We start from the raw sequence: 11571 nt of genomic DNA, 5'->3' as shown, positions 1-11571 counted from the left end.
CTCGGTGCAGCGCATGTGACTGTTTGACCTCAGGCAAACACATGAATGAGCTGATTCCTGGCCCGCCCCTTCTGCCCTAATTTGGTGTATCCGTTCTATTAAAGAGCCCTTGTCTGCGCGTTGATTGGCCAATCCTGCACGTGATTGACAAGTCGCCTGCTCGCTTGCCGGATGGAAGTAGCCAGCGGGGGGCGTGGTTTCGCTCGCAGCTTTCGGTAGGGGGGCGTGGCGGTAGCTCGGAGGATAAAGCCGCTGAGTCCCATTGTTAGGGTGATTTAAAGGGGCCGCATAGTGGGGGAGGCGTAGAGCGCAGGCCGGACAGCGCTTACCGGAACCCGGCCGGGGAGAGGAACCAAGACGGGCCGCAAACACCGGATCTAACCGAGCACAGCAGCCTGGGGACCCAGTATACTACAACATGGAGCCCCCGGCCCCTAAGAGGAGGTGTCCAGGCCTCAGCCCGAGGTACAGAGCGGACTCCCTGCTGGATCTGAGTGCCAAGAAAGTGGCCGAGACCTGGGCCTTCGAGCAGGTATAACAGCGCTAGCGTCCCGGTGCCTGAGTGTGTGCGCGTTATCCGTGCTCAGTGCGTGTACCTTATATATATACTGTATATACTGTACATTATTTACATGAACCCGGTATGTGTATTATATAGTACAGACACGCGGATATATATTGTGTACATTATATACACTTTATATTTAACCCGCTATGGGCTGTAGTGTGTGTGTGTGTGTGTGTGTGTGTGTGTATATATATATGTATATCTGTCTGTACTTATTATTATTATTATTATATATATCTCTCTCTCTCTATATATATATATATATATCTCCTTCTAGGGATTGTGTGTGTATATGTATGTGTATATATATATATATATATACACACACACACTCCCTTGTTTTAGTATACATATGGTATCAGTGCTGTGTTTGTACTGTACATTATAATATATACACAGTCCCTAATGAGTAAATGTGTGTGTGTGTGTATATATACATATGTATGTATGTATGTATGTATGTATGTATGTATACACACACACAGTGTGTGTACTTTACATTATTATATATATATATATATATGACAGTCTGTGCTTTACATTATTTTATATATATATACACACACACACAGAACCCGTTTTATTATACATATTATGTACTGTGTGTATATATATATATATATATGTATGTGTATATATGTATGTATGTATGTTTGTAGGGTAGGAAGGTAGTTGTGTTGTTAATGATGTGCCGTGATATAACCCGTGTTAATAGCGGGTGGGACGGGCCGTTTTATAGCGTGGCTCATACGGTACTTTTAGTGAACAAAGTTGTTTTTCTATAACGTGTCAGAAACACAAAAGTATCAAAGCGTCCTTATTTTGCGCCAATGTTTTTGTCGGTGAAACGAGCGAAAGATTCGCCGCGCGTCTGGAGGCACGAGATCACGCTGGATGTATGTTATGTCACGTGTGTGATCTTTAGCCCCCCCCGCGTGTGCTGTGCCCCCGCTGCGTGTAAACGTGTTGGCAGAGGTGGTCCATTAACCATGTGATGAATGAGGCATCGCATGTTTGTGTTGAAATTGAAACTGCCACATTCTAAATATACATGTGTGTGTGTATGCATTTGTGTGTAATAACTACCGCCTGGCTGTACACGCCTCAGCTGTAGGGAGGAATACGCTGTAAATCCCCACGGCCTGTGCGGACTACCTTGTTTGCATCATAGTATCGCTGTGACATCATCACTTCCTCATTCAATACCCGATCTCCTGCCCCTCCTATAACACCGTGTAGAATGCCACCGGACAGGCATGTCGCCGCGGGAGTGCCCCGCTGGCCTGACTATATAATATTAACTAGATTAAAGGGATCCCTTGGCCCCACAGAGCTGACAATCTAATGTCCCTGGTGTATTGCACTGCCCATCCTGTAGTAAAGTGTATTGTGTTGTACGGCGCCGCGGTATGTGAGGGTGATACATGTATAATAATTCCATGCGTTTTCTTTCTCCGTCTCAGGTAGAGGAGCGGTTCTCCAGGGTACCGGAACCCGTCCAAAAACGCATCATCTTCTGGTCGTTCCCGCGCAGCGAGAAGGAGATCTGCATGTACTCGTCTCTCGGGTACCACCCCCCGGAGGGCGAGAGGGACTCGCGGGTCCCGTTTAACCGAGGCCTGCAGCTGCTGCAGTCTGGAGCCGTGCAGCGGGTGCTGCAAGTGGGTAAGTGCGCCAAGCCGCGGGAATCCAACGCCCATCATCCCTCGACGGCCGGGGCGACGGGCATTTCCGGGATATCAGGGGCTTTGTAGAAGCGGCGGCTGAGGGTGATGGGTGTTTCCGGGTGACTGTCCCTGTAAAGCGGTCCCTGTGGTGTTATAGAGCGGTACTGAGTATCCGTGTATTCTTCTTTCTCTTTGTGTACACAGCGCAGCTCCCTTCCCACCTTTTGTAACGTTCTGTCCTCGTTCTCCCCCTCCGGCCCCTCCCGGACTACCTCTGGGGAGCGGGGCCGACGGGGGCTTGCGGATCAGGTTTAACCAAATTATTTTGGATGCAAACTTTGTTCCTTGCTGTGCCAGGAGTAGGGATCTGACGTCGGTCACGGAACGTGGCTTAGATTCTGGGAAAGTAAACGTGTGTGCGTGTCAGTGTATGTGTGCGTATGTGCGTATGTATGTGTGTTTGCGTATAGGGGGAGGGCGACACTAACGTGATTTTTGTTCCCGGAGATCAGTTTGTGTGTACAGAGACCATGTATGTAAAGCCGTCATCGTCCAGCTATAGGGTGCTGTGGGATAGAACCCGGCGTGGGGCTTCTGCAGCATCTGGGGTATTAATGAGTTTTTTTTATTTATTTTTTATATTATTTTTTTATAAACACCCCCCCCCTTTATGAAGCTTCTATTTGTGGCTATATATATATATATGTATATGATTAGTGTTGTCTGAGGGCCGTTCTGTGTTGCTCCGTGACGCCCGTCCCTGTGACTGCAGGTGCAGACATGTCTGCCGGGTGACAGTTAGTGACACCCGCCTTGTGTCACCGGGGATGTTTTATTCTGTCCTGAGTCAGTGGCCTGAGAGTGAAGCGCGTCGGGACCTGTTCCTATGCCTATAACCGCCCTGCACGCCCGGGATGATCCGGTGCCAAGGCGCGGGGAGGAACTCCGGGGCGGAAAAAGGACTTTTTGTAGGGACACGATATTTCACTGAACATAAGCAGTCCTGGGGGGTCGAATGTATTCCAGATCTAGTCCACGAGCGCCTGGCATTGAAGGGTTAACCCCCCCCCTCCAGTTTCTCGTAGCTCTGTATGTAGAATCTGTGGCCACGGGTAATATTGTCGTCGTATAATAAGAAATTATTATTATTAGGTCTCTTCCCCTCGTCATACATGCTACACGCATGTTATTATTATGATTAGGGATACAGCGGGAAGTCTTTGTAGCTTTTCGCCTCCCACGATGGTTCTCTTTGATTAGATTTGATTATTGTCCCAGGAAGCGAAATAACCCCCCCCCCCCCCCCGTTACTTTATCTGATTAAAAAATGTGCAAATAGAGAAAATCCGGTAAATAAGCCTGTTTTATAGGATTAGTGGGACCCACCCCAACCCCCAACAGTTACCAAATGGTTAAATTCGCCTTCGTTATTATCGGACTTAGTTTTTTGTTTTTTTCCTCCCCAGCCCCCGGGGTCTCCCTCCCTGTGTGTGAACGTATTTTGTACGCAGCAGATAAAAGTCCCATTCACGTAGCTGGGCCTTGGGGCATTGCAGCGAGGACAATGCGAGGCTGATACCCCGGCCGTCACGCGTCACGGATCCCACACATGTCCTGACAGCCGTGGCCTGAAACAGACAGCGTGACATGAATAGAGTCATTGAGTGCCGGCGTGTACTCGCACTCGCCCGAGAACCAGCCACTTCATTAGCTCTGTCTGTCCTGCAAGGCATTCTGGGACAGACCCCACGTGCGGACGGTGGTCTCCGGTGCTACGTGCCGGCCCCGGTGCATTCTATATTGCGGGGAGAAATTGAGGATAAACCCCCCAGAATAATGTGACCTTTAATCCCGCGATGCGGTTTCCTTCCGACCAATGGGTGACAGCGATGAAGTCGGTAAATCTTGATAAACGCAAAGGCTTTACACGCGTGTGCGCGTTGGTTTGCCTCTTGCATTGTGTCGTGGCAGGGGAGCGCTGTTTGCTGGCGGTGGTGGTGGTGGTGGGGGGTGCAGTCTCATCTAATAAGCGTCTCTCTTCCTGGAAGGGTCTGTCTCAAAAGAGACATGTCAGGCTGATGGATGGCCGCTGGTAATTGGCCCAAAAGATGTGTTGAAAGCCACACGGCCATTGATTGCGCGGCTGCGGTTTGGCTGAACATATGTCCGTGTTCTCTGTGTATGTCGTAACGTTTCCTGGCGTGTGTGTCGGAACGTTGAGATATATTGTAACATCGGGACGCAGGACCATTAATCGGTCAGCTGGTCTCGTCTTACATCCAGGAGCCGGATGCCCGTCCCCAGTTATTTAGATGCATCGGCTGGAGTTATTAGCGCGGGGCGTTGGGCCGGCACCGCGGGGCGTTGGCCAGAATGATGGACATTCTTGTTGGACCTCTGATGGTGGGAGAGGTTCCTCTTTAGAATAGAGCGCGGGATCAGACCATACACCGGCAGCGCTGTAGGGCTCCGGCGTACGTGAAATATTAAACACCCAGAAGGGGCCGAAGGGATGCACAATGTGCTCTTCACGGTGGGACATCGATATCTGATCTGGAGGGGGGTTTGGGTGACCTGCTGAGTGGGAATCCACCTTATCTGCGTGCCCTGCCTGGAAGCCGTGGGGGTTGGGAGCGGCGGCTGGGAACAGATGGGGAATGGGCTTTGCTCCATGACACCAGCCTTGTGTGTGCGATCCCCGATCTCTCACCTCCTCCTCCTCCTTGTGTACGCGACTTCCTTGTTTTCTTATTTCCTTCCTGTTCTTATCAATCTTTTATCTCTTGGTGGTTATCTCTCTCTCTTTTGCGACGTGACCTTTCTGTCCTGTTAAAGGAGCATTAACGGTGTTTGAGGTTTTGGGTTTCCATGGGTATAACTCCTGTGTGTTTTAGGGGGGGGTGTTGCCAAGGGATTATTATTTTTTGAAGAAATATAAATAATTTCTGTAATATTAGTACATTCTCGTTACTGGTTCTTCGTTGGGATCAAGTAGAACGCGTATAACTCCTTAACAGGGTTTCTAAGTCTCCGTGAGCACAAACCCCGGCGACAACGGCAACAACCCCTCTGGCACTGTATACAATAATAGATGCCCCCTCCCTCTCCACCGGCGCTGTATACAGTAATAGATGCCCCCCCCCCCCCCGGGCACTGTATACAATAATAGATGCCCCCTCCCTCTCCACTGGCGCTGTATACAGTAATAGATGCTCCCCCCCCGGGCACTGTATACAATAATAGATGCCCCCTCCCTCTCCTCTGGCGCTGTATACAGTAATAGAATACCCCCCCCCCATGATGGTCAACATTGATAAAAACCTGTTTTTGGGTTGTTTTTGGCCTGGAGGCCACCATAGTTATGGTCATGTGATATTTGGGGGTGGCTTTCCCGGCTCAAACATGACACTGAGCTGATTTTTTACGGCACTGCTACTGAGGTCCGTTCCTTCATAGACTTTCATTAGTCACAGTTTCGGACTGGGTGATTAACACTGAGCCATTCTATTGTTTCCCACAGGCAGTGTGATAAGGAGTCGGGGTGTTTAGTAGATTCGGGGCTCAGATAACAGAGCGAGAACCTCATACAAACGGCTGATATGCAGCTGCTTGAATATAATATGGGGCAAAAACTAAAAAAAAGGTGTGATGGTGAAGCTGCATCACCGTAGAAACCTTCTATTTTTTGCTACTTTCCGTTGTGGTTTTTGGGGTCTTTTCCAATTCCCGCTCTATATGTAGTTGGGTTATCTTTTTATTGTGTTGCCCCATCTCATTCCATCCTACGTTCATCCCGCAGGATTCCACCTCAGCGGGTCCGTCACGGAGCCGGGCGATCCAGAACGCGCCTACCAAGTGTCCATCAGTTTCGACCGCTGCAAGATCACGTCGGTCAGCTGCGGCTGCGAGAACCGGGACATCTTCTACTGCGCGCACGTCGTGGCTCTGTCGTTGCACCGCATCCGGCGGGCGCGCACGGTCGAGCTGCGGCTCCCCATCTCAGAGACTCTCTCCCAAATGAACCGGGATCAGCTGCAGAAGTTTGTGCAGTATCTGATCAGCGAGCACCACACCGACGTGCTGCCCACCGCCCAGAGACTCGCCGACGAGATCCTGCAGCTGGGATCGGAGATTAACCGGGTCCACGGTAAGAAAGCGGGGGAGGCTTTGCCTGCGTGGCTTCGGAATCGCTCACTCAACGTCTTGTGGGTCTGTACAATGTCCGTCTTCACCGACGCTCTCACTCCTTCTTAGGAGCCCCGGATCCGACGGCCGGCGCCGGACGCGAGGACGAAAACTGCTGGCATCTGGACGAAGAGCAGATTCAGGAGCAAGTGAAGCAGCTTCTTTCTAATGGCGGATACTACGGAGCCAGCAAGCAACTCCAGTCTATGTTCAGCAAGGTAAACCCCCGCGTTCAGAACCCTCTATGGGCTCCGTACGTCTTCCTAACGCGTCGTTTGTCGGCTCAGCATGGTGGCCCTCTCTCATTATTATTATTATGTCTTCGTGGCTTGTAGGTGCGGGAGATGTTGCGCATGCGAGATTCTAATGGCGCCCGGATGCTGATCCTGATGACCGAGCAGTTCCTGGAAGACCCCCGCCTGGCACTGTGGAGACAGCAAGGAGCTGGGATGACGGATAAATGCCGGCAGCTTTGGGATGAATTGGGTAAGGCGGCACTTCCTAACTACATAAAGTGCTGAGCGGGTGCCGTATGCTGGCTTTACTCGCCACGTAGAACGTCTCCCTTCATGCCGGAGACCCATTGCCGGGGTCGTTTAGAGGTCTTTTATTTTATTTATAAGATGTGTTATGCCTTTTTTCCGTAGGTGCCCTGTGGGTATGCGTAGTACTCAGCCCCCACTGCCGTACGGAAGAGAGGGAGTCCTGGCTGGAGCTGCTGCGGAGGTGGAACGCGTTGGACATCTGCCCCCTGGAGGAGGGTAACTACAGCCTCGAGGGGCCTGGAGCTCAGACACAGCCTCAGGGTTCCGGAGCCAGTCAAGGTAAGAAGTGGGAAGGGGCGACGGGCAGATTAAAAGTAGACCTCTCCTCCTCGGATGGATGGATGGATGGATGGATGCGCATATATAATATAATATAATATATCAATATTTTCTTTTAACCGAATTATCTGATTAATTACACTTTAGGTCACTGATTGGTCTCGCTGATCATTAGCCGGTTACCTTATCTCGTAGGTGGGAATTATACCCAAGATTTTTATGGTATGGGGATACCCGAGTTCATAAGGTGTTACGCTGTTGTTGTATGTTTGCTATAAGTCCTCCAGTTTCAGGGGCTAATCCCGTCCAGCTAGGACCACTAGGAAGGACAGCCCCAGTGGGTGGTTGCGTATAGCGGGCTGTATGCTATACGTGCCAAACTGCCATTTGAGATGTATTTAAAAGTACAATGAGTATGAAAGGCTGTGAGGCGGCTTCCGGTGAATTTGCATGTCGTCTCAATCATTTGATGTATTTAAGCAGGAAGTTGTGTATTGTGCTAATCAGGTTAACAGCAAATGTATAGATCAAAAGGTATTTGATGAATGAAACGCCCCCTGCTGTCACTCCAAATTCTCATGATTGTGTGAGATACCCAAATGGGCTAAAACACAGATGTTTTGTGTTGCAAACTGTTCTAAATTTGCGATAATACACATTTTTGGTTGTTTATTAATAGTTATGTTCTTTCTCCCTCCCCAGCACCCGCCCGCCAGACCGTTTTTGCCCGGGCTCTGAAAGCAGGAGAGCTGCGCTGGACGGACCCTCACCTGCAGCGTGTTTTGGGGGGCGAGACGTGTGCCCCAGGTTCCGGGGTGAAGAGCCCCACGGACAAACTGTCCTACGACCCGCAGGGTCGCCCGCTGTGGCTGGGCGATCACTTCCCTGTGGCCTGTGCCCGCGTGGATGCCTTGCGCTCTCATGGATACCCGCTCCAGGCCTTGAGACTCGCCGTCTGCGTGGTGAACACCATGAGGCTGCAACGGCAGCACCAGATGGAAAGCTTAAAGCAGCAGAGGAAAGGTGAGGAGCGTGTGTGTCCAGCTGCACCGTGCGGGGGGTGAGCGGGTATTTTCTTATCCAGTGGGGTAGGCATTAACTCTTTGCAGGGTAAGGGGGGTGACTCCTGTTATATGGCAATCTGTGCCTCATCTCATGAAACCTCTAGTGGTGGTATGCAGTGTATGACATCATATTGCATCATTATGCATTAGGTTTTGGTTCCCTTGTGGGGCAATCGAGGATGAACGGGGGTGGACTCTTAGGATAGGGGGGTTTAGGTAGAACTTTGAAGATCAGAAAGTGGCATGTCTTTGGGGATAGTATCTTATGTTTCCTTCCTTCGTTTCAGAGTTTCTGTTGAAGGGCAGCACATCCCTCACTAACCTGGAGGGCTGGGTGGGACACCCTTTGGATCCCATCGGTTGTCTTTGTCGGACGTTTCTGGAGGCGAGTCTGCCGGAGGATGAGGGGCCAGCGCCCTATCCAGGTAATATGCCCGTTCCTTGATTTGACCGCAGGCTATTGAGGTCGTCTGACCCGGTCTAGAGACTGATCGCCTTCGTCTTTCTTTCAGAGCTCGGCAGCGAACAGAGGAAGGTGATGTACCAGCATGTCCCGGTGCCGGGAGGTTCCGCCTCGGCCGAGTCCCTCCTTTGCCTCGCCCTTGAGGTGGCCCTCATGGGACTCGGACAACAGCGGGCGATGCCTGAAGGACTCTATGCCCAAGACAAACTTGTGCGTAGCGAGGAGCAGATCATTGGCCTCTTGGGGACTCTGGAGATGGGGGAGCGGCTGGTACAAGTGCTAAGAAAACAAGCAATGATGCTTCTGGAGGGTGAGTGGGGGGATCTAAAAGGACGGTGGGCTTGCATGGAATTCCCCGCTGCTGGTCACTCTTCCCATGTCTTATTGGTAGACCATCACAATTTACCATTTTTATTTTTTTATTTTTTATTTTATTAAATTTTTTTTCCCCTTCTACCCACAGGCGGTCCTTTCAGTGGATTTGGAGAGGTGATCTACCGGGAGAGCGTTCCTATGCATACATTTGCCCGCTTCTTGTTCACCGCTCTCTTGCCGCACGACGCAGACTTGGCGTATCAGATCGCGCTTAGAGCTATGAGGTTGGTGCACCCTGGATTATTCACCCCCCCCCTTGTTGTTGATTACCCTCTTCCCTGCTATACCTTTTATCTTCTTCCTCCTCTACCGCTTCCCGGATCTAATCTCTTTTATTTCTCTCTTTGCAGACTTCCTGTTCTGGAATCTATCCTTCCTCCCCATGGATCGGACATCCTGCCTCTAGACTCCATGCTGACCAGTCGGTTCCCTCGCTGGTTCATCCTCGGGCATCTGGAAACCCGTCAGTGTGAGCTAGCTTCGGCCATGTTGACCACTGCCAAGGGTAAGCCGCTGATATATCGTTCTTCGGGGCGGCGGTTGAACGTTTTGTAAATACTTTGGAAGACGGCTCGAGACCGTTCGCTAGATGAGAATCTTGCTATCTTACGTTTGCTGTGCCTCTAAACTAATTTAATCTTTCCAAATCTTAAGGTGATCCCAAGTGGCTCCACACCGTCCTTGGATCCATCCAGCAACACATCCATTCCCCCGCGCTGCTCTTTAAACTGGCTCAGGATGCCTGTAAGACCGCGACGCCTCCCAATGGCCCCCCGGACACCACGCTGCTGAACATCTCTCTGGAGCTGGGACTTCAGGTACCCATCAGCCTTACTTGGGTGGCCTTCTCTAGGTGAGGATGAGTAGTCCGGAATCCTAACTCACACCGGTGTTTTGTTTTTTTCCTCTCTCGAAGGTCATGAGGATGACGCTCACAACGCTGACGTGGAGACGCAGAGAGATGGTCCGCTGGCTTGTCTCATGTGCCACAGAGATTGGTAAGTTATCGCCAAGGAAACGGGGAAACAATGTCTGACTTATATTTATTTATTTTTTACATGGTTTGTCTTACAATTTATGTTTTTGTGATTGTAGGGGCCCAGGCTTTGATCAGCATCATGCAGAACTGGTACGCTCTCTTCACCCCCATCGAGGCCACCAGTATCGTGGCCGTTACCTGCACATCCCCTGCCACGCTCCTACGTTTCAGTAACGACCCGCGTCAGCGTGAAGAGCTCTGCTCTTGCGCCCGGGCCCTGGCCCTACAGTGTGCCATGAAGGACCCCCAAAGTTGTGCTCTGCCTGCGCTCACGCTTTGTGAAAAGGACCACACTTCCTTCGAGGCTGCCTATCAGATCGTCCTGGACAGCGCCAGCTCGGGCCCCGGCGCTCACTCCCACCTCTTCACAGTCGCCCGTTACATGGAACACCGCGGCCTCCCGCTCAGAGCCTTCACGTTGTCCACCTTGGCTCTGTCCAACCTCAACATCGGCTTCAGCCAGGACTCCCACCCAGCTGTCAGCGATGTCTTGTGGGCTTGCTCGTTGGCACATTCCTTGGGCAAGGTGGAGCTGGGTGCCGTGGTGCCTCTAGTAATTAAGAGTGTGCAGTGCGCCCCCGTTCTGTCCGATATTCTGCGTCGTTGCAGTTTGGCTCCACCTGGCTTGTCCCAGAGCCTTTCATCCTCCGGCGCGGGACGAGGAAGGGCAACGGCGATCCGGGCCGATAAGCCTCCCCTATGCCAGCTGCTAGAGGCGGCCGTCGGGGCTTACATCAGCACCACGCATTCACGCCTTACCCACATCAGCCCGCGGCACTACGGGGAATTCATAGAGTTCCTCGCCAAGGCCCGGGACACTTTCCTGCTGGCCCCAGACGGACACCGGCAGTTCTCGCAGTTCCTGGACAACCTGAAGCAGACTTATAAGGGCAAGAAGAAACTGATGCTGCTGGTCAGGGAGAGGTTTGGGTGACCATCAGAAGAACGCGGGGGGAGGCCGCAGGGTTCCCCTTCTTCCGTTGGCAGGCAGACACCCTTGTTCCGGTGCGCATGCACGTGGCAGGGCGCGCGGGACGGGTTCTTCATCCATCCCTTGTCGGACTTTGGACTCGCATTCCTTCCTTCTGCTGGAAGGACCTCTTGTGAAGGAGATTTCTGAAGAATCACTCCGGTATCCCGGGTGACTTATGTAGGTTTTTTTTTTTTTATTTTATATAACATATTTATTTATAAAATGGGTGACACTTCTCCCATCCCCCTCCCTGATAGACCTATTTATTACCACGGGATACCTCCGTTTTGGCCTGCTAGTGGCGTAAAAACAAACACAAAAAAAGAAAGAAAGAATAAAAAAAAAAAGGGGGGAGCTATACCCGCCAGGACTTTATATATTTATTTCTGAAGGATTCTGTGTATTAACTTATT

General features: G+C 51.1%; 1 protein-coding gene across 1 annotated transcript; it reads left to right on the top strand.

Moving 5' to 3' along the window:
• Nucleotides 1-226: 226 nt before the first annotated feature.
• On the top strand, nt 227-11207 carry ZSWIM4 (zinc finger SWIM-type containing 4). Its single transcript, XM_053462632.1, has 14 exons — nt 227-532; nt 2032-2233; nt 6035-6382; nt 6490-6638; nt 6756-6906; nt 7068-7244; nt 7947-8267; nt 8596-8733; nt 8821-9081; nt 9235-9370; nt 9497-9651; nt 9801-9964; nt 10063-10144; nt 10242-11207. Exons 1-14 carry the CDS (start codon nt 419-421, stop codon nt 11117-11119), a joined length of 3276 nt encoding a protein of 1091 aa, XP_053318607.1. The 5' UTR covers nt 227-418; the 3' UTR covers nt 11120-11207.
• Nucleotides 11208-11571: the final 364 nt, after the last annotated feature.

Source organism: Spea bombifrons, chromosome 4 (assembly GCF_027358695.1).
Source record: "Spea bombifrons isolate aSpeBom1 chromosome 4, aSpeBom1.2.pri, whole genome shotgun sequence".
Lineage (NCBI taxonomy): Eukaryota > Metazoa > Chordata > Amphibia > Anura > Pelobatidae > Spea > Spea bombifrons.
This window is presented reverse-complemented; position numbering and strand designations above follow the sequence as displayed.